Genomic DNA, 24,236 nt, shown 5'->3' with positions numbered 1-24,236 from the left:
TGGGAAAACTGGATTTATTTTTATTTATTTTTTACATTTTGAGCATATTTGCAGGGCCAGCTTGGGGGGGGGGGGGGTAAATAAAATAAATAAAATAACCTGCATCTTAAATAAAAATACACTGTTTTTGCGTCCTGATCGCGCCTGGGTAGGCACCACCTTAGTTCTGGCGCCTCATCGCTGGCACTTAGGCACCGTCGGCACCGTATCTTATTTTTGCATAGGCCTCTAATCTATCTCTAATGTTTTGTAGGCTATTATTTAGTTATAATGCAGAACACTGTCGTAGGCATGCCCTGTTCTTATAATGGTGATTTGCATTTTGCACATGAAGCGTGACATGAGGGTTGCTGGGATTGTTTACTGAATTGGCTTAGATGCACAATTGCACGGCACAACTTTGAAATGCTGACGTTATAATGAATAGATGCTCGGTTCTTTTACTATATCCAACATTGCTTGGCTATCGGCTCGCAGCGTGCACTGTGCACCAGCAGCCTCTGAGCGCAAACAGAATATGGAATCAGTCTACGCTTAATAGAATGATTTTGGAAAGTACAAATAACTTGCTTTAACAAATATTGTTTTCTTTATACAATGACGAATTGTCAGATGTTACTCCTCTATGAGGCTGGTCTGAGCAGACAGATCACAGGCAATGAACTGGGCATTTCATATTCTTTGCAGGAGTCGCAGATATAGCGAAACTCAATTTGCATGCAAACTTTAGAGTACGTTCATTCTAATGTTGATTAATACAAATGGGGTTTTTTGTTCCTTAATTATTAAAACCAACAAATAATACACTAAAGCGCTCAGGTTGGAAACTCAAATTTCTCCTTGTTGCATTTAGTGTTGCTTGAAATATGACCAATGCGTTTTGAAAATAGCTGACAAGTAAATTTCCCGGGACAGTGCGCTTCTTCTCCCAGGATAGAAAATGTCTCCTTTTCGGGAAAAATATTTCGTGTGTGTGTGTGTGTGTGTGTGCGTGTGTGTGTGCGTCTGTTATCTCTCAGCCGTCAGTCCTGGTCTTAAGGGACATTCATCAAACAGCGACTTTAAAGTTCCACTACAGAGAGGTGCTGTAGTGTTGACCTCTCTGAGGTCATGTAAACACACACACACATACACGTACACACAAATCATGTGTGATTCTTAGTGGTAAGACTCAGATGGGGAAAGCAGGTCGGAAAAACTCTGTTTTGGGGATCACACAAGACAGGGAAGACTTCCACGAGCCATTATCACACACGCACACGCACACACACACACACACACAAACACACACACACACTCTGAACGACCCCGTGTCTGAACCCCTTGCCCTCCCCTGCTGCCACTAAATCAACCATGGACACTTTGTTCCACTGGACCAGATGTGTGGCTTGTTTCTCTTAAAAATCACAAAAACAAAAACCTCCTGATGCTATTTTAGCCACAAAAGCATGCTTATTGCTACGCTTCTTGCTTCCCTGGTTTCCTGACCTAACCGGAGCAGAGTAATTACAGAGTGTTTAACGGTGAAATACAAAATGCTGAGGATGGTGACGCCAACAGCACGAGGCGTGATATAATCAAAAAATAACACCAAAATATTTTGGGATTTGTTATACAAACATACATTTTATATTATGTTTTTATTTTTTGTTTGACTTCAGAATCAGTCGGCATATGAGTAATGTGTCTTTCGTTCTGTCTCTCTCTCTCCTCAGATCATGACACAGAGGGAAAGAGGGTCCAAGACATGCTGTCGACTATCGACAAACCACAGGTTGGTACGCACACAAATCACACTCATTCAGCCTTCACTCCTTAGTATTATAGAAGATGAGATAGATTGATTCATTGAATAAAGAAAATAAAGTAATAGAATACAGATAGAAAAATGGCATTATGCAAAAGTAGAAAGAATTATTATATTCAACAAGATTTTCAAAAGGAAAATTGAAAGTATACAATAAACCTAAAAAATAATAAACCTCTGTGTCAACAATTCATTCAACTCATTCAAAAATAGGAAATTGTACAAGCATGTGTGTGTGTGTGTGTGTGTGTGTGTGTGTGTGTGTGTGTGTGTGCGTGTGCGTGTGTACCAGGGCTTTGGAAAGCAAAAACAAATAACATAGTATATATAGTGTTATTGCACTTCTCAACCTGGCCACACGGGGGCGGCATCGACTTTTCCATCTGATGATCAACTTCATCCCAAAAAGATGAACTTGTAAATGGGGGGGGGGGGGGGGTGTTTAACGGAGGCCTGTGTTTGTGTTTGGGGGGTGATAGAGCGAGGCTGATGAATGTGTGCCGTGATGTAGAGGGAGAGAAAGAGAAATGACAGAGATTTCAGATAGAAAGAAACAAAGAAAGAGAGCTGTGTGTGTGTGTGTGTGTGTGTGTGTGTGTGTGTGTGTGTGTGCGCGTGTGTGTGTGTGTGTGTGCGGGTGTGTATGTGTGGGGGGGGGTGAAAAGAGATGAATGAGTGAAGATGCCGTGGCGGCCATATTGGAGTGAGTTTGATGATAAGGAGGACTCGGGATGGAGGGATTTATCTAATTTTCCAACTCTCTTTTTCTCTGTTCACCTCAAATGTCGGGGCCTGGCGTGGATGGAGTGGAAAGAGAAAGTGGTGGTGGGGGGTGGAAGCAGTGAAGGGCGGAAGAAATAAATTGGAATGGAGGGAGAGTAGAAATAAATCCCCACTGTGTGACTGTTTTTGCTGCTCATGTAAATTGGTTTTTTGACGGTTATGGATATTGACTTTGATATCGACTTTACATTCCTGTATATAAGAGGGAGGGAGGGAGAGAGAGCGAGATCAGTCCAGTGATGAGATGTATGTTCTCTGAGTCTTTACAAGACTGGACATGGATGACAACCCAACGACCCATGAACCGCCGCAGGATGCTGCATTGGTTATTTCAACCGCTGCATTGTTCTTACTGTATAAACACACTGGAAGTCGTATCTTGATGCGTCGGCAGTATTGGCAGCAACTTTTATGCCGGTAAAGCACATTCGGTTGAAATTGGGGGGAGGGAGGCGGAGAGGATATTACCAATATTTACTTGCACATGTCAGAAATGGGATGAAATGTAATGAAATAATAAAATGTAATAGAAAAGATTAACTTGCAATTAGCCTGGCATTTTACCAGACTCATTCGCAAATGTGTATTAGTCTGGAATCTCTCCGTTCATTTCCAATTTCCAAGGGGCGTTACCAACTTGCGCCAAAATATCTCTGGACGCAATTTTGATAGACCTACAACCAATCAGATCATTGGATAGGCCTACAACCAATCAGAGCATGTGATAGACCTACAACTAATCAGAGCATGGGATAGACCTACAACCAATCAGAGCATGTGATAGACCTACAACTAATCAGAGCATGGGATAGACCTACAACCAATCAGAGCATGGGATAGACCTACAACCAATCAGAGCATGGGATAGACCTACAACCAATCAGAGCATGGGATAGACCTACAACCAATCAGAGCATGGGATAGACCTACAACCAATCAGAGCATGGGATAGACCTACAACCAATCAGAGCAATGAAACGTGTAGTAGCGGATTCAACAGCGCGTCCCTCGTCAGCCGCAGCCATCCTTGTTGTTTAGGAAAATGCCTCAGCGGTGCTCCTCCGCATCGTCACGGTATCAAACCCCATGTTCGATAAACAGTTGTGATTGGCCCGACCCTGGCAAGGTCGGTGGAAATCTGGCGGCCAGACGTACTCTGCAGAGCAGATCAAACATGAGCTGCAGGTTCGCCTGCTTCCCAGGCTAACTTGCAATGCCACAAAAAACATAGATTTGACACTTAAAAATAAATACATTTAATTTCAAATGACATACATCCAATTAGGCCGCACAGGTAACTTCACCTGTGTGCATGTGCGTGCAGGTGTCCAACGTGGCGGCACGGACCGCCCGGCTCTCCTGGGCCCCTCCGGCAGGCCCGGTGAGTCGTCACGGTAACGGAGCCGGAGTCTCCTACTCCTACGAGGTGTCCCTGTCCGACAAGGGCCGTGACGGGAAGTACCGCCTCATATACAGGTAGGATGTTATTATTGTGATTATTATTATTATGTTATTGTTATTTTTCTTATTCATATTTGTTATTCATTTACTGTATTTTTAATATATTTTTTGTTTGTTTTTTTACTGATGACTTTGTATTTATATATTTTATTTTATTGTATTATTATCTTTATTAGTAGTAGTGGTATTTTTATCATCATCGCCATTATTATTTTTATTATCATTATTGTTATATGTATTTGTGTATTTTTGTTATAATTTCTTCTTTCTTTTAGGGGTTGTATCAGGAGTGAACCAACATTGTATTTGACTGAGAGTAGTTAAATGTGAATGCGATCAATACAACAGATAAATACACTGTAGTTATATGCTGTATACATCAGTCCGTACAATCACTCTGAGCTGTTTTTTTTGTTTTGTTTTGTTTTTGTTTCAGTGGAGAGGAATTGGAGTACAATCTGAAAGATCTGAGGCCAGCGACGGACTACTACATACGGTAGGTGTCTAAAATGTGTCATTTAAATCCTCTATTTAATTTGATTTAATCAGGGATTCTGTGTAGATCCGTGTGCCGTTGACTCCCATACCTGCGTTGTGTTGGGAGAAGCAGAAATCTTGTACTGCACCATTTTCTTCGTCTATGTTTAAAATCTTGTCTCATTAATTTTTCATTTTCCTTTTTTTTTTTTAATTTTATTTTATTTTTTATCTTTGTTCCTTCCAATGCCTGAAGCTACTTGTTGTTGTTTTGAAACTTTGTGTTTTATTTATTATTCGTCCCAGGGTTTCTGCGCTGTACAACTCGCTGCGCGGCTCGTGTTCGGAGACTGGCTCGTTCGTGACGCAGAGCTGTGTCCCCGACTCCCCCTTCCCCCCGAAACTGTCTCACCGCACCAAGACCACCCTCACCCTGCAGTGGAAGGTACACGCACACACTAGTATCTGTCAGAAGAAGTTTATTCTGCAGAGTACATTTTCATGTACCGAATATATGCAGTGTGTATGTATATATATATATATATATATATATATATATATATATATATACACTGTATGTGTGTGTGTGTGTGTATATATAGTGTACATAGGAATTCTCCATTGTGGAGCTGATTTGTCGATGTTGCATATAACTGTATGTAACTTGCAAAGTATTTAATGTATTTTAATATAAGAAATATATACTAGTATAATATAATAATACTCGTATAATATATATATATTATAATAATAATGTCATAAATTGTTCACAGCAAGTTATCACTGTTAACTAGTGACATCACTCAACCGGGAAGTAAGTGATGTCAGTGTTAACGAGTGGCGTCACTGAACCGAACAGGAACATGTCACGGACATGTCACTGTCAACGAGTGATGTCGCTCAGCCGAACAGGAAGTGAGGTCACTGTTCACCAGCGACATCACTTCCTTAACAGTGAATGACATCACCTCCTTAACAAGTGACACAAATCAGCCAGAGAGGAAGTGATACCACAACTAATGAGTGATGTTGCTCAGCCCGACAGGAAGTGAGGTCACTGTTAACATGTGATGTCGCAAAGCCAGACAGGAAGTGAGGTCACTGTTCACGAGCGACATCACTTCCTTAACGAGTGACATAAATCAGCCAGAGAGGAAGTGATACCACTGTTAATGAGTGACATCGGCCAGACAGGAAGTGAGGTCACCCTTAACGAGTGATGTGGCTCAGCCAGACGGGAAGTGAGGTCACTGTTCACAGGCGACATCACTTCCTTGGCGATGAGTGACAGCACCATCTTAAGGAATTTAACTAGTGAAGAATTAATGTATTTTATTATAAGAAATAGATACTAGTGTAATATAATAACACTAGTATAATACATATATTGTGATTATAATATCATAAATTGTTCACAGCAAGTTATCGCTGTTAAAGAGCTGTTAAGCGAGGTCACGGTTTCGACGTCGCTCAGCCAGTCAGGAAGTGAGGTCACTGATAAAAACATGACCACTGTTTTTGTCCTCCTCCACTGTGAGTTAATCCCTCCATCTTTCTCTCTCTCTGTCTCTCCCTCGCTCCAGCCCCCAGGGGACAACGGATCCAAAATCACAAACTACCTGCTGGAATGGGATGAGGTGGGGCTTCCTCTCTTTCTTTCTGTAGTTCCTTCTGTTTTCTAACTTTCTTTCTTTCCTTCTCTTTCTTACTTTCTAGCCATTCCTTGATTTTTTTTCTTTCCTCCTTCTTTATTCATTTTCCTGTGTTTTCTATCTTTCTTTCTTTCTCATTTCAACCCATTTCTATTTGTTTACCAACTTCATCCCAATGGACTCCTCCCCTCCTCTCTCCTCGTCTCCGCTTCTTCCGTTTTTAAAATAACCTCTTGAATTACTTCTATTTGTCTACCACTTTCAAACCAATGGCCTTCTCCCCTACTCCTCCCTTCCTCCTCCTCCTCCTCCTGCAGGGAAAGAAGAACAGTTCTTTCAGAGAGTGTTATTTTGGGAGCCAGAGACACTGTAAGCTGACGCGGCTCTTCCCTGCCAGTGGATACACCTTCAGAGTGGCTGCACACAATGACATAGGCACCAGGTACACACACACACACACACATTAAAACACACACACACACACGCACACACACACACACACACACAGGGCTGTGATCATAACCGCATTAACGAGGGAGTCCATTGAACATATGGGGGACTTTTTCATATGGATGATTCACACATTTAAAATATATTGACATATATGATTCCGCTTATTTATAATTGCTCATTGAAATGTTATCCCTGTGCATTTTTGTAAACGTCTATCTATTTTATGCCGTTATTGTAATGCACACTGACTGGGAAATAAAGCGTTATCTTAAAACAACCCCCCAAAAAAAATCGAAATGTTCTAAAGAATGAATGATTTTGTGCACACACACACACACACACACACACACACACACACACACACACACACACACACACACACACACAAGCATTTGCTTTTATGAAACTGATAAGGAAATCTACTAAATATGAACAGTGAATTAATAATTATACCTTTGTACAATAACTAAAATGAATAATAAGGAATAATAATTCAGCTTAGGTTAAGCACTTTTATTTGTGTGATAATGTAGCTTTCATGTCAAGCTTAATTCCCTAGTTTGTCGAATAAAACTCTTTTAAGCTGAATATTGTGATTTGTGACCTGATATTACGAGACAGTCCAAATGTCATGTCACCCATTACCTGGGGGAGGGAGGGAGAGAGAGAGAGAGAGACTCCGATACACCGAGTCATGCTACTTATGAATGTAGGCTTATTATTATCACAATACTAGGTATAGAACTAAGCATACATATTATTAAACTAGGTAAACTGGTTGAATAAATAGGGATACTAGTTAGAAAACCAGGTGTACTCTTTTTAAAACTAGGCATACTAGTTATAAGACTAATTAAAAATCTAGGCATATCGGCTTAATAACTAGCGATACTAGCTATAGAACCAGGCATACTAGTTACACGATCAGGACATTCTAGTTATAGAACTAGGTGTACTAGTTATAAACAAGGCATACTAGGAATACTAGTTATAAAACGAGGAATACTAGTTATAAACTAGACATACTAGTTATAGGACAAGGCATACTAGCTATAGGACAAGGAATACTAGTTGTGAAATCATTTCAAATCAATATTCTGTCTCAATGTATTATTTTATTTAGTAAGTAGCCGTGATAATCACCTCATTAAGGGTAATTGTATTTTCTCAATGTTTCTCTTGTGTTATTCCAGTGGCTTCAGTACAGAGGTGGTGTTCTACACCATGGGCTCGCTGCCCGCTCACCCCCTGGCCCCGCGGCTGCTCCGAGCGGGCGTCTCCTGGGTCACGCTGGAGTGGGGGCGTCCGGAGGGCGGCTCCACAGAGGAGCAGCTCAAATACACACTCGAAATCCAGGAGGACAACAGCGTGAGTCGTGCACGCACGCACGCACACACACACACACACACACACACACTCACACTCACACTCACACACACACACCCACAGACCTGCACTCCTCTGTATTTCCTCTCTTGATGTCTGAGGTTGGCCTAAAAACGCCTAAAGCCCTGGTTATATACTGTGTTTACACCGCAGGTCTCCGCTGGGTTCCGATTTTGTTGCCTCATATGTGATCTTTTTTGCTGCCTGTTTTCACCGATCTTCTGCGTGACCTATCTGCTATTACGGTGTTTACACCAGACGGTAGAAAGAAACACTCCTTCGACCCCTCATGCGCACTTCATACTTTTGCCCCCGCCCGTCCTTCATCTGCACTGGATGAAAGTCAAATAGAGGTTATAATTCAAGCTCTTGTTTTTCCGAGGCATCTTTAGAGCTACATGACGTACTAATCACATTTTAGGATGAAGGAGAAAGTGGATAGCCTTGGCTGAAGCCTGGGTGAACTTTTGACAGTTTGTTGTTAACTTTCGAATAAACAAATAAAGTTTTGCTTGAGCACGTCCTGATTGTCGCATTGATGACGTTCGAATCGCAACGACTACCAAATGTTGATCTACGCGTTAAGACGGAAGTAGCATTAGCCGATAACGGATTCGTTTCCAATGTATCTACACATATCAATGTGGCACAAAAAGGATCTGAAAATATCCGAATCCATGTGTTTTTATTTCCTGTTTCGATTTTCATAATGCATATCCCAACTGTGTCACATGTGGGCAAAACATCAGTTTTGTCTCATTTCAGTTGGCGGTGCAAACAGAGCCTAAAATGTGATGCCCCAAAATGTATTGTTTGGTGATTGGTCCAGATATCCCAGAATTCATTTAGGCAACAAGCAGTTCAAGGGCAGGGGGAGAAAGCTGTAATGGTGTCCTCCCCGGGAAAGTGTGCCCCTTCACTTTGAGTGTTAATAAGCAGCTGCACACTGGACGGCTGGGTGAAAAGTTTGGAACTTCAAGATCAATGAAATTTGTCAAAAAAAAAACAGGGCAGAATGTGACCTCGAATCTTTCTGGGCAATATTCACTCTAGTCAAAATGTATTACTGCGGCAGCTTCGCCTACCACGCGCCACCCGGGTGGCGTGTTCAGGGACCTCCGGCACAGAGACACAGGAGACGGGGTTGTCGACACCAGTTTCCTGTAGAGAGTGGGCCAGTTGGAATAAGCTCAGGAGCAGACAGACATGTCACGACCAGGGCTCCTCTCCTGAGTGAGTGTGGGGATGCGGCTTTTACCTGCTGCTCGTTAGACCAACCAACGAACAGCAGGTATGCAGCCACTCTGATCCAGGTTCCACCCTTTACCTAGATCCAGGTCAGGTGTGGCTGCTCCAACCACACCATCCCCACACCACAATTACACAATGGATTTGTACGCACCATGATAAGTATTTACCGTGGTCAATCCAGCCGCCGGTTTGAAGAACACAGTCCAACTGTCGCCCTCATGTTATTTTGCCATGTCCGTATACAACAAGTATTATGGTAAAAGCTTTTTACTTCCACTTTATCGTAGAATCGTAGTTTGTCTACTTACAGTAAATCAAATGACAAAATTGTAGCATTCTCATTTTCAGTTAATTAAAATGTTCTATATATGTCCAATGTAAGGTATATAAATAAAAGCATTTAAAAATATTTTATAAATATGGTATAAAAGAAGTACTACTTATAATAATAAGTGTATATGTGAAGTGCAGTTTGCCTGTGGAAACAAGTAGTTTCCTTTTTATTCACCTCTGAATATGGCTGTATATTGCTCCTTTAATTTGGTTATTTAAAATATTTAAATCTGCTGACGGTTCCTGTCTCCACAGGGAATGGACTTTCATCCAAAGTACACTGGAGAAAACTTGACCTGTACTGTACAAGGCCTGAAGAGGAGTACCCAGTACAAGTTCAGGGTAAGACGAAATATACTGTATATATTCAACCCGCTGATTATTTTTTATATTTTGCTGTTGTTGTGAGAGTTGCACTTTTTGTCAATGTTTGTTTAAGTTTATTTAATTTTATTTTGCCATAAAAAAGTCTTTGGGAGCCCCTGGTCTAGAGATAACTGTCAGTGTACACAGAGTCGCAACCGCTGTATTACAATCTGCTTCAGGGTTTTAGGTGTATTACGGTAAAATAGGGCGAGTCTTGCATTTCCATATGTGTCAGTTTGACATAAATATGTAGTATTTTTGTGTGTGTGTGTGTATTCTTTTTACGTTAGGTGTTCATCTTCCCCCTATTTTTCTCCCACTTTTCCCACTTTTTACGACGGCCTCGCAAACCTTTAATCAAGCAAAATAATATGTCAATTTACCGACCAGCAGAGAGAGAAACACCGACAATTTAGTCAGTAATTCAGCTGCTGAGGACCTGAAGGAGGGAGGACTGGTAATACTGACACCAAATGTACTCAGAGGAGGGTGTGTGTGTGTGTGTGTGTGTGTGTGTGTGTGTGTGTGTGTGTGTGTGTGTGTGTGTGTGTGTGTGTGTGTGTGTGTGTGTGTGTGTGTGTGTGTGTGAGTGCGTGTGCGCGGTGTTTTAGACCAGTATTTCCAACCCCCTTTTTTGTTTCTGCCACGTTACACTTTTTACAATTAAATAAATGACCAGAGTGAGACTCGTTCTTATGGACACAGAGCTGCCGCTCTGCTGGGGCTGACGAATTAGAGGAATCAAAGCCTGGCAGTTTTGATCTTGCAACACAAGAGCTAATTTCAATTCGTGGAATTTGAACATTTTTCCCGGTACGCCTGGTGAGCTGTGTCAGAAAGGAACCCACTGCAATAAAATCCATCTCGTAATTTCTTACCTTGCGTGCACTATTACGTACACACATGCTGACGTGCACACGCACACAGAGGGTAGTCCTCCGGGTGAACTTCAAAGTTAAAGCGCAGTGGATTGATTGTCCATTAGTGGGTGTAATGGAGGAAGAAATGTGCACAGAGGGGTGATGGAGGTGGAGGAGGTGTGGAGGGAGAGGGGGATGGAGGAAGACAAAGGGAAGCTGACAGGAGCTCACCAGGGGCCCTCAAACTGCTTCCCTCCCTCCCTGCCTCCATTCATCCCTCTCTTCCTTCCTTCCTTCCTTCTTTCATCTCACCTCACTGCCTTTGAGTTATGTTTCTCTTTCTCTCCTTCTCTCGCTCTCCTTCTCTCTCTACCTCTTTCCCTTGTTCCTGTTCCTCACATCCTGTCTTTTCTTTCTCTCTCTCTCTCTCTCTCTCTCTCTCTCTCTCCATTGATTTCACATTTTCCTCTTTCTGCACACCCACTTGTTTTGTCTTCCCTTCCATCCCTCCCATCTTTTCCTCCTTTCCTCCACCCCCCCTCCATTCTTCGTCTCTCATTACCTCATCCTCTTCTCCACTCCAGCAATCGTTGCCCCTCTTCTTTTTTTCCTCACTTTTCCGACTGTTAACCCTCTCTCTCTCTCTCTCTCTCTCTCTCTCTCTCTCAAATGTATTTTCCCTTTAATTTTTTTTTTTTCGGATATTTATCGTTTTTTTCATCATATTTTGTATTCATTCATTTTTCATGTTTATTTACTTTATTTTCTGTATATAAAATATAATAATAAAATGTAATGATTGTGAATTCTGAAAAACATGTTGAATGTGTTATACACCCCTCCCTCCATCCAGCTGGTAGTATCTAACATGGAGGGGAGGAGCAGTCCCAGTGAGGTTCTGGTCTGCACCACCAGTCCAGACAAGCCGGGACCCCCGTCCACGCCCTGTGTCACCATGGCGACGCCCTACGGATTCACCGTCACCTGGGGTACACACACACACACACACACACACACACACACACACACACACACACACACACACACACACACACACACACACACACACACACACACACACACACACACACACAGTGTCTGTCTGCCATCATAATGTAATACTATACCACAATCAATCAACAATAAAAACAATATTGTTGTTATTTGATTGAGACGTCTCACAGCTGTACAGTAGACATAAGCTCCTTTCCCACATGGAATGAAAGCCGTAAATCTACTGGCAAATGTTCCGTATTGGCGGAAAGGATGCGAGTCCGATCCAAAATGTGGGGCTCGGCTGCAAAGACGAGAAACTGAAACGCGTCCCGTCTCTAAGGAGACAGGTCTTTATATTCTTACATTTTCTTATTTTCCTTCCTAAAAATGCCACTCAGACCTACACGTGTCTTTGAGAGTTAGGGGTGCGGTGCGGGGACGCGGGGCCCTCCGGCTGCACCGCCGAGTGGAGCCCAAGAGGGAGCGAGCGGACAGGGAGAGGGAGAACGAGTGGAGGGCAGGTTGAATACGATCACACTGATTTAATAACGTTGGATTAGGGTTATGGCGCCCGGGGACGGGGGCTCTGGGACCTTACGGCAGCGGAGGGAACCGGGTCCGTCCAGGAGGGGCAGGGAGACGGGGAGGATGGAAACCGAAGCGCTGGTCTCTGAGAGCCAGGAAAAAAAATTAACAGACTCAGGTTGTACGTCCGTTGCCGACAGATTGTCCAAACCATGGCATCTCCACTGTACTTAAGGTGCTAACCCTAACCCATCACGTGCTGTATCTCTAACAGTCATCTATGTGGGAACAGACTCCGTACAAAACTTCCCCCTGAAGGAGGCCAGTGTTGGAATCACACCGACTGCCTTTGCCGGATATTCTTTATCCAGCAATGTTATGGATTCCATGTGGGAAAGGGGCTTTACAGTACAAAACAGGGTAAAATACACCCAAAATTGCCGTCACAATATGAGCTGTTTAACAAATAACAATGCCTAAAAATGTAAGTTAATAACATTATCTACTGTAGGGACAAATTAATTGTGAACTCTACCTTCCTTTAATGCAGATGAAAGGAAGGTAGGTATAGCCACAGCTAAGCTCACTCCATTATTCTGGAGCGTTCCATGTTTAATTTACTTAATTTGCTTAATTTCATAGCAGGTCTGAAGTTTCGAGTGTAGGATGAAAATCTTTCGTAGATGGTGAAAAATTAAAAATGAACAACGGTTCCTCACAGGGACGGTACAGCAGTCAAGTACAGCAAGGTACAATGAGAGAGAAAGTGGGTTTTTAATGACATATTGTACAGTGTATTGCGACGGAGTCTGGGCGGAGTGAGTCAATTGTATTGAATATCTGGAGTCGATGAAAAGAAAGAGTAGAATGTCTTCCTGAACGGTTTTCGGCTTTGAAAATAAAAGAAGCAGCATGTTCACGTGATGAAAAACCATCATGCACCGTTCTGATGCAGTGTTCAATGTAATTGTATTGTCTGAGGACACAGAGGCGGAGGTCGGTAATTGGCGCAGAACATTTCAGACATGAGTGCCGGTGCCACGTGCTTTACACAAGACTGAAAGTACATTTATAACCACAAAGAAATAAAAAACGAAAAAACAGACCGTGTACTAACTTACAAATTTGTTACATTTTAAAATCGCATTTATGACGTTTTAAAATCGCATTTGTTACATTTAAAAATTGCATTTGTTACATTTTAAAATCATGTTTTTAATATTTTAAAATTGATTTGTAACAATTGAAAGCTTAAATCCCTAACATCATATGGGAAATTATTTGGAATATTAAACATATAATAAGGATATTGTTACATACCATGACATTAAATGGCATTACATCATTGATCAGACAATAATGATCAGGTTTTTATATATATATATATATATATATATATATATATATATATATATAAAAAACTGTATTTATTGATCATAGGTCCCTGAATGAATTGAAAATCTTAATCTTTATTTCTTCTTCCTTCCAGACCCTCCGCAGGACAACGGCGGCTCAGAGGCTCTCACCTTCCTGCTGGAGATCTCACAGGGCTGCTCTGAAGGTGCGTCCTCTCTTTATGCTTAACTCACCCTCTCTTTGATTTATTTTCTCATCCATCATACCTCGTTGACCCATGAGATAAGGGGGTTTTTTTTTGTTTGTTTGTTTTTTCCTGGAAATACGCCTGGAAAAAGTGGGGTCGTGCAAACTCGCGCTTGTGAAATTGGCTTCCGCATTGTGCTCATCATTCTTCGCACACAGGCTCCCGCGTACTCTCCTTACGACTGCATGCTGCGTTATCGTTAGTTTTCTTCATAAAGACAAGATTTGGTCTTCAAAAATTATATTTCCAGAAATGAGTTTTATATCCGTGCCAATACGGTAATAGTAACTGGAATTGTGGGGGTTTTCCACCGTTTATGTAAGATAGTAATGTAGTTAGCAACCAGTGTTGGGCGACGTTACTTTAAAAGTAACTTGTTACATTACAAGATTGACTGCCATTCAAAATTAATTCTTTACCTTCTGAGAAAAGTAACTTGTTAGAGTTCTTTTGCGTTACCAAATTTTGCGTTACCGGTCTAAAGCCGACCCTTCACCTCGAGCCAATCACGTTTGCCGCTGTAGAAAGAAGCCCCGCCTCCTTACACTGAAGTTGTAAACACAAGGAGCAGAGAGTGACAGCGTCCAAAACTCTGAGGAGAAGCAGAAAGATGATAGCGTTGACAAATGGGGGCCATTTCAGCCATAGTTTGGCAGGTTTTTTTAGGATCTTTAAATTCCGACCCCAAGCAGACTGTGAATATCCATTGTGTGAAATATGTCAACAAGACGTCCCAATGAAAACACACCACAAACTTGATTATTTATTTATTTAAAAATAACTTTATGCACAGGAGTCTATTGACGGGACTTATTTTATTTGGAATATAATGTATAAGCAAAAGTAGCCTACTTTTCAATAAAAAATATTATACATCTACATGTCGTGAGGATGTTATTGTTTATATAACCTGCCTACCAATTGTTTTTAAGTCCAATAAACACATAATATTTGACCACAATCTCTTCCATTTGTCGGGGACATTGAAATCTTCCAGGACATGTTGACCGGCACCAGTTTCTTTTCTTTCTAATGGAAACTCTCGTGCTTTTTTTGTACAAAAAGGTAATCTGATTACTCCGTGTCACTTTGTAGCGCCTGACCCCCAACACTGTTGGGGACACGGCCGTCTTTGTTTTTGGTCTTTATTTCTGAGTAAAGGCATTTTTTTAAAGCAGTTATACATCCATCGAGGCTTATTACACATTCAATCACCCTCAAGGGACGTTCAAGAGAATCCCAAAATAGAACGACATATATAGAATGCATTTGCAATGTTCAAGTTTATTTCTTTATTTTATTTTTTTATTGTTTTATCGAATTGGCGGTGGCGGTGAACAAATTCGAAAAAGAGTATTGCCACTAGAATCGTGTATTTCACATCTACACCCACACGCAGCCATTTTGCTGGGTCAATGGGACTTGAGTTTCTCGGAAAATAATTGGGACTGACCCCTGAGTATAGTTGTGTAATCATTCTATTTTCATTGTGTGTGTGTGTGTGTGTGTGTGTGTGTGTGTGTGTGTGTGTGTGTGTGTGTGTGTGTGTGTGTGTGTGTGTGTGTGTGTGTGTGTGTGTGTGTGTGTGTGTGTGTGTGTGTGTGTGCGCGCCTGCGTGTGCGCGTTTGCAGCCACCCCTTGGGAGGTGGCGTACAGCGGCCCGGCCACACAGTGTGTGTGTGAGCGCCTGGCGCCCGGGACGTCCTACCGCCTGCGAGTGTGTAGCATCAGCACAGGAGGACACAGCCCGGTAGGACAAACACATTAGTAATCTGTATACCTACTCATCCATACGTATCTTCATCCCAGACAGTGTGTCCATCTACATTTATATTTTATACTCACAGCCATACTGCTACTTGGCCCCTGATAGTGCCTTTAAATTCAATGAATCCTGTACATAGAACTGCTTTTTGTATGTTCTGTGTACAAGCCTCACCACAACAAATTCCTTGTATATGAAAATGTACTTGGCCAAATTAACAAATTCTGATAAACTTGAACGATTGACAGCGACTCATAAATTTAATCAATCAGCCCATGTATAAATCTGTGCAATACGCTGTGATTTAAAAAAAAAAGTGTGTGTGTGTGTGTGTTTATATTTATATATATATATAATTTCCAAATTCCCATCTCTTCCCCGCCCTTCCAGTGTACTGTGAGCGTCCCGGTGCGCACGTTAAGCGTCCCGCCTGGACCCTGCCAGCCGCCGAGGATCGTGGGTAAAGCCAAGCACAAGGAGGTGCAGTTGGAGTGGGGTGAGTGGACATGCACACACACACACACACACACACACACACACACACACACACACACACACACACACACACACATATACACACATACAATATATCATATACAGTACATAGACCTTTTTTTTTTTTTTTAGCCCAATTTACTTTTAACATGTTCAATCTGTTTAACTACTCCTTAAATGAGCCCATTACGCTCCATCACCAGTTCTGCAATATTAGGAACACGAGTTGTTGGTACAGAAACGCACTCCACGACTAGACATTATAAAAAGGCCATGAAACCTTGTATTTGTTTATTCAGAGACAGCCTCGGGTCTTTTGTCAAATAAACAGTGTTGAATCAAAGGAGCTCTTCTCCATGTGATTCTTTTCCACCACCATCGTTTTTCCGCATGAAATCGCCAAATGAGCACTTTAAATCTATTTTTCCAATTCCTGCTATTTTACTGCAAAAAAAAAAAAAACTCAAAAAACGTTGTCGCAACAAAACCTCCGTTTGAAGGATTCTCAGGCTGTTTACACCGGGAGTAAACAACCTTCAATTGAAATACGTTTTTCATTTTTATCCTGAAATGTTAGTGAAGTGTTAATGTTAATAATAGCAAAATGATAACTGATAAAACCAAATTATACCTCAAATTAATTCAGATTAATAAGCAAGCCATCATGCACAGCCAGACGGTCGTTATCGTAAAATCCACCTGATTGATTTTTTTTTACTTTTCTTACATTACATACAGTCAAATTCTGAACGTTATGCGATTGTGATTATTATTTTTGATATTTTGTCCGCAGACTCCGCCCTCTCCGATGGAGTGTGTGAGCAGTGTGTGTACAGTCTGGAGGTGAGCGAGGGCGGCAGCGAGCCGGCCGAGGTGTTCCACGGCACCGAGCTGCAGTGCACTGTGGGTAGCCTGCTCCCCGGCGCCACCTACAGCTTCAGGCTCAGGGCCGCCAACGAGGCCGGGGTGAGACACTTGCACGCACACACACACACACACACACACACACACACACACACACACACACACACACTGAAAAAAATAAAACATTTGAGTCATTGGAACGACGAAAATGGCTTCACTTGTTAAAATCTGTATTTCTCAGGTTTTTGCAACTTGAAATTGATCAATTAAAATGCATGAATTAAGTTGAGCAAACACAAAAATAAATGGCTTTAACAAATTAAAGCCATTTTTTTAAGTCGGCTGAATAACCCCAGTCTAATTATTTTTTTCAGTTCACTAATACACACACACATGCACAAATGCATACACATATACACACAAACATACATATACACACAAACAGACCCATAGGTACACAAATTAGATAACACGTTCTATTTTATTATGATAATTATAATACACTTATTATACATATTTATGTACACTTTATTATTATTTATTAAAAAATTAGTTCTTATTTTTCGCATTATGCTCTGTTGTACTGTGTTTTTCTTGAGCGACTGGAAACTTTGAGGCACAGCACTAAATGAGAAAACTCTGGAAACAAAGTCAAGATGTCTTTGCCATTGTGACACACACACACACACACACACACACACACACACACACACACACACACACAGTCATGACAACAGATTGCTCCAGTCAGGTTTGACTGATGGTCTCGCTGTAATCTGATTGGTGGGATCAGTCGCTGCCTGAGAGACACACCGAGCTAGTTGGCATGCACGCTAGCTCATCACACAGTAGACACACACACACACACACACACACACACACACACACACACACACACACACACACACACACAGCATACACACACCCTCACACATAGTTAAAAGCCACTCGTGTGTGTGTGTGTGTGTGTGTGTGTGTGTGTGTGTGTGTGTGTGTGTGTGTGTGTGTGTGTGTGTGTGTGTGTGTGTGTGTGTGTGTGTGTCCAGTTCGGAGCCCACTCGGAGCCCACAGAGGTGACGACCGCCGCGGGTCCTCCCGGCCAGTGTGCGCCGCCACTGGTCACCCTGACCAGCACCACCTGCCTGACACTCAGCTGGGAGGTGAGAGTATGGAGAGGGAGGGAGGGAGAGATGCATGGATGGAGAAGAAAAAGAAGAAACAGTCTTTATTTGTCACACGACACTCCACAACACATGCTTGCACACACACACACATGCACATGCTTGATGGTGGCCGGTGAAATGGCTCCTCTGCTTTTGACCCATCCTGGCTTGTCCTTCCTCCGGGGGCACAGCCAGGAGCAGTGGGCAGCATACGTGGACGCGCCCGGGGACCAGATGATAAGTGTCCATCGCTGGTCAGACGATGATGGGTGCATGTTTTTGGTGGGGGTCCTTACTGACGTGAGGTGGAGGAAACCCCATGTGAACACGGGGAGAACATGCAAACTCCACACAGAAAGGCTCCTGTTTTTTTGGGAGATAACCCGCCGGAGCACGGTGCAAATGGATAGATGGGGAGATGGATACGTGGATAGAAAATATAAATAGATGAATGGATAGATAGATAAGAGAGATGGGTAGAAGGATCGATAGATACAGTAGATGGATGGATAGAGAGATGGATAGAACAATTGATAGATGGATGATAGAAATGAATGGATGATGTAGGCGGATGGATAGAGCAATGTATTTTTGATAAAACTCATCCTTTCTTCCTTTTATTTCGAACCTTTTTGTCTCGTGTTTTTTTTCCTTTGTTTCATTTGTTTTCCCTTCTGTTCCCTTTGGGTTTTTTTTTTTTTTTGTTGTTTGTTTTTCTGTCATTTTAATCTCGGTATCTGAGACAAGCAAACACTGCGGGGGCTCTTTTTATTTTTTTTTTTATTTTTTTTTTTTTTTGAAATTAAGTTAATTTATCATTATGTCTTTTTAATGAATGTATGTTGTTATTTCACTTTAAATTGTTTATCTGATGATCGTAAGACGCAAATAGAACAAAGTGGTTTTCTGTGGAGTGGAACAATGCTAAGGTGTGTGTCTGTCTGTCTGTCTGTCTGTCTGTCTCTGTCTGCGTGCGTGTGTGTCTCTGCATGCCTGTGTGTGTCTCTGCATGCGTGCGTGTGTGTGCCTGTGTGCGTGCGTGCCTGTGTGTGTGTGTGTGTGTGTGTGTGTGTCTGCGCGTGTGCGCGTGCATGTCTATGTGTATGTCTGCGCTTGCGTGTCTGTCTGTGTGCGTCCGCCTGCCTGTGTGCCTGCCTGCCGGTGTGTGCGTGTGCCCGTGTGTGTCCAGAGCCCGGAGGGTTCTGGGGCCGACATCTCAGAGTACCGTGTGGAGTGGGCGCAGGACGACGAGCCACTGGAGGTGATCTACAGGGGGGCGGAGCCTCAGTGCGAGCTGTCCCAGCTGACGCCCGCCACGCTCTACTGCTGCAGGCTGCAGGTGGGGCTGAGCATCCTCCACTTCTACTTCCTTTCACTTCATAATTCGATCCGGAGTGTTCTTCCCTCCGAGACGTTCATTTTTCGGGGGTTTGGAGACCGGGCGGGGTCGCAAACTGGGTCCTGGTGCGCGGCGCGAGAATTTATATTTGGCCAAAGGAAAAATCGCTGTCTTGACGATGATTCAGGGTACCGGCCAACACAGTATTTCACACAAAGACGACAACCAATGGCTGAAAGAAAACAGATTACAAATCATAGGAAAATCAGAAAAACAACATAGACTCACTACACACACATTGTGTTCGTTCCTCTCTCGTCCTCTTCACTGGCTCTCCATCCTGCTGTCCTCCGTTTCCCCCTCTCTCTTTGTCTCTGTGTAATAACCGTCCTGCAGATGTGTTCACTGTTCCCTCTATGGGAGGATATTTATGTGTTGTTTTTTTGTTTTTGTTTTTTTATGACTGGCCTTTCAGGACCCTATCATGAAGTTCATGCAACAGGGCATCGGGGTTTCATTCATCTGCCTTTATCAATGCACACACACAAACAACACAGAACACGCACACACAACACACTCACATGTATGCATTTGTGGAGATGTAGCACTTAAGGCTTTATTATCCTCCAAATTGGATATGCGCCTGCGGATGCCTTCCACACATGCGGCAACTCTCCAAGAGTTGAAGCACTCTAGGCTCTTTCTACTCTTTGAGGCTGTGTTTACACCGCAGGTCTGAACGTCCAGTTCTGATTTGTTGCCGATATCTGGTTTGTTTGTTTGTTTGTTTATTTATTTATTTACCCTTTCTTTTTCTTTTTTTTTTTGCCCGCCTGTTTACACCGACTTTCCGTGTGACCCATCTGCGATTCTGGTGTTTACAGCAGACAGTAGAATAAAAAAAAACCACTTCAAGTCAACCCCGCAGGCCCACTTCATACTTCAGCCTCTGAGCTCCGCCCGTTCTCCGCCTGTCCCGGTCGCAAGTGAAATAGAAACTATAATTCTTGTTTTCCGAGGCGTTATGGAAGCCGGGGCCGCGTGACGTGACTGCTTTCAGTCGTGAACAACAGTGAAAAGATGTCGGCGCACAAAAAAAACCGGTGCGCCAATCAAAAGACGGAGTTTGGCGGTGCTCCAGACCGAGCACGTTTCCTCCCGTCAGAGACGAAGTATCTCGTGATGACACCCAAACAAACACGGACGCAACCACTCGCCACCGCGGTTGTTTGTGCAGAGAACTTGCGGCCTCTGACGTTATCCAGACCCTCAAGAGTTGCCGCCAGTCGCTCCTCCATTTCACAAGTCCACACTCGCCCACCCGCCGCTTCCCTTGGCTTTCGCCATTGCGCAGGCGCACAATCTCATTGGCTGTTGAAAATAACCGTCGCGACTTGAGGCTTTGACGCGCACACACCAGATAATTGTGGAAAGGTTAGCCCCGATGAAATCAAATGTGTATGATTGAATGGTGACCTGGCCGACTGGGATCGTATTGAGACAGATTTGATTTGACAGCTACGATTCTACCCCGGACTACCCCATATCACCTGTACCCCCCTGTACTACCCTGTACTACCCTGTACTACCCTGTACTACCCTGTACCCCCCTGTACCACCCTGGACTATACTGGACTACCAAACTGAGCCGCGTTTTTTACGGTATCACAGTCCGCCGGACACGTCGTTGCAGCGTACGGGCGTGGCGTGTGCTGCTTCCTATTGAATCCCACTCTTGCAGCTCCACCGGCCACGTCAGACGTGCAGAGCAGCATTTCTCTGTTTTTGAGCCAGAGGTCTATTTGTTTTTTGTTTAGTTTTTTTAAACTGCGCACGGCTACGCAGCCTATTCCATAGATACAGGAGATAAAATGTTTTCGTAAAGAGTGCGTCAAACAAGGTGTCCAGTCGGAAATAACCCCCCTGGGATGGACGTGTCCCTTTATTACGAACTACTCTTGACGGTTCTTTTTTAAGAATGAAGGGAACAGAGTCTCGCTGTAAAACTAGACAAAAAAAGGACGACTCATCAAAGTCGTCCTTTTTTTGTCTAGTTTTACAGCTTTATGTTGTTTGTTTAAGGCGCCGTCTCCTGTCGCCGGCGTAACGTTTCCCCCTCCATGTAAGAGAGAGCCTATGCTCCTCCCTCACTGGGAGGTGCCCTGGCTGAAAAGGAGCGCACCCACTGTCACATCAAGTTCACAAAGCCAAGGCACACAGGCACTGGTCTGACCGCCCGGTTTTATTTCAATAAGTTATTTTAATATTATTTGTATGGAAAAATACTGTTTATGCCTGTTCTACACAAAAATAACTAACTATAGTACGGGTTGTATTTTTTATATCATTTTTTTTTATTGTAAACAGTTTTTAAAATATTATATAAATATATAAATATTAACGACAATTAATATTTGAATTATTCACTATCCTGGACACCTCCCCTCCAATCGGATGAACTTATGCAAATTGTAACAACCCACCAGTGAACTTGAACCCTCGTCTCACCCTCCCCCCACAGTCATACAGTGTTACACTAGTTATTTGTGGCAGACTACTATAAAAACATTATTTTACACCTTTTAACTATTTTACACCTTTTAACTTTTAATTTTCTCACTGTTCCTGTGGCCTCAAAACCGGGATACATACCCAACCGTGAGCCCACTGTACAGTTGCATCCCTACTAGCTTTAGACGTACACAATATATAAATCTAATTTAACTATTTATTTATTTATTTATTTATTTATTTATTTATTATTATTATTATTATTTTTTTTTTAATACTTATTTGGCTACATGCCTTTGTATTTGAGCCTGCACTGACTCCTTTGGCTTAAAAGGCGTGTTAACGCTGCAACACTCCACTGGCTTGAGCCTCAGCCCTCCATGACTCTAGCAGCCGCGTTTGAACCAATGTAAATTAAGTTGTGTTTGTCGCCACCTTGACACGTCATGATTGTCGCATTGACGACGTTTGGATCGCAACGACCATCAAATTCCGATCCCTGCATTTAGAAAGAATTCACTCATAAATATCCAAATCCACGACAGAACTTTTTGAGCTGTCGTCAAATAGTATTGGATTTGTAACCTGAAGTCCAGGGTTACAAATCCTGAGCTTGTTTTTACCGCTGGATTTATGAGGTCATAGAACCTCCAGGCCCCCAATTGAACTTGAAGACATAGAAAAATGTGGATCCTCATTTATCCATCAAAATGCCTAACAGCTGAAATCTAAACAGTTTGTGTTGGATGGAAGAGTGGACGTCCTCAGTTTTTTTCTGTGATTGAAAGACTCTGCTTAATGGCAATTTGTGTTCACTCATTGAAAGTGGAAAATCTTCTAGTTTGTGTGATGACAGCGTGACAGAACTACATATGGAGAGTGCGTCCATGTGCGTCCGCTTTTTCCATTATTATTAAAGTTCACCCAGAGTTCAATCATCAGCTTAGCATTCAGTTAATGTGGGTTTTGTGAGAGAAATTCAAATTGTCCCGGTTCCCGCTCCACTCCGGCTGAATGTAGATGCAGCTTCCTTGAATTTCTTCCCTTCCTCATTATTTTGTTCTTTTTTTGTTTGTTCTTTGGTTTTCTTACTCCATCATGTCCTGGCATTTTTTTCAGGCAATCTTTAAAGGTTCCTCCATTCATTTTATTTATTTATTTTCTTCACCAGGCACCCCATCTCTCTTCCTTTATTTATCTTGTTAGTCTTCCATTCTTCACCTTTTCTCATTTTTATCCTTTCATTCCCATGCGCGCGCGCGCGTGCGTGTGCGTGTGCGTGTGCGTGTGCGTGTGTGTGTGTGTGTGTGTGTGTGTGTGTGTGTGTGTGTGTGTGTGTGTGTGTGTGTGTGTGTGTGTTGCCGTCCGCCATTAAAGTGCAAATCCATCACATTGTCCGTGTTGGGTGGATTACACTACAAGTCGCGGCCGCCTCTCATTTGTCACGTGGGGCAGACCCCGCCACCAACGTCTGGAAACATAGAGGGTGATCTGGCCGATTGGAATCGTATTGAGACAGTTTTGAGTCTTTCACTCACACACACACATACATATTGATGACAGCTACGATTCTACAGCACGACTACCCTGTACTACCCTGTACTACTCTGTACTACCCTGTACTACTCTGTATTACCCCGTACTACCCCGTACTACTCTGTACTACTTTGTACTACCCTGTACTACTCTGTACTACCCTGGACAACTCTGTTCTACCCTGTACTACTCTGTAGTACCCTGTACTACTCTGTACCACCCTGTACTACTGTGTTCAACCCTGTACGACCCTGTACTACCCTGGACTACCTTGGAAAACTCTGTGCTACTCTGTACTACTCTGTACTACCCTTTACTACGCTGCACTACCTTGTACTACTCTGTACTACCCCGTACCACACTGTAGTACCCTGTACTACCCCTGCCACCAATTTATGGAAACATATAGAGGGAGCACATTCGTAACACAAATATATTGAGTGGCTGTTTTTTAATAAAAGCCCATAATTAATAAATATACCTGCCTCCTCCTCCTATATTTATTAATTATGGGCGTTTTTTAAGATGAGATGAATTAAGACAGTTGAGTGGCTGTTTCTTAATAGATATATGAGAAGTAAAATAAATACAGGATTTCACATTAACCATT

General features: G+C 42.6%; 1 protein-coding gene across 1 annotated transcript in view; it reads left to right on the top strand.

Annotated features, from left to right (window-relative positions):
• fndc3ba (fibronectin type III domain containing 3Ba) overlaps positions 1-24,236 on the top strand; it is a gene marked incomplete at its 3' end in the record, with an annotated part of 117,825 nt that overhangs the window by 79,249 nt on the left and 14,340 nt on the right. Inside the window, exons 8-22 of the mRNA XM_080012989.1 lie at positions 1,716-1,774; positions 3,915-4,066; positions 4,488-4,547; positions 4,835-4,973; positions 6,112-6,165; positions 6,498-6,622; positions 7,827-8,001; positions 9,859-9,945; positions 11,683-11,818; positions 13,840-13,911; positions 15,585-15,703; positions 16,109-16,214; positions 17,007-17,179; positions 18,124-18,237; positions 19,430-19,579. Of these exons, the coding sequence (XP_079869115.1) occupies positions 1,716-1,774; positions 3,915-4,066; positions 4,488-4,547; positions 4,835-4,973; positions 6,112-6,165; positions 6,498-6,622; positions 7,827-8,001; positions 9,859-9,945; positions 11,683-11,818; positions 13,840-13,911; positions 15,585-15,703; positions 16,109-16,214; positions 17,007-17,179; positions 18,124-18,237; positions 19,430-19,579 (1,721 nt within the window). The remainder of the gene's footprint in view (positions 1-1,715; positions 1,775-3,914; positions 4,067-4,487; positions 4,548-4,834; positions 4,974-6,111; positions 6,166-6,497; positions 6,623-7,826; positions 8,002-9,858; positions 9,946-11,682; positions 11,819-13,839; positions 13,912-15,584; positions 15,704-16,108; positions 16,215-17,006; positions 17,180-18,123; positions 18,238-19,429; positions 19,580-24,236) is intronic.

The sequence above is a fragment of the Zeus faber genome, assembly GCF_960531495.2.
Source record: "Zeus faber genome assembly, chromosome: 13".
Taxonomy (NCBI): Eukaryota; Metazoa; Chordata; class Actinopteri; order Zeiformes; family Zeidae; genus Zeus; species Zeus faber.
This window is presented reverse-complemented; position numbering and strand designations above follow the sequence as displayed.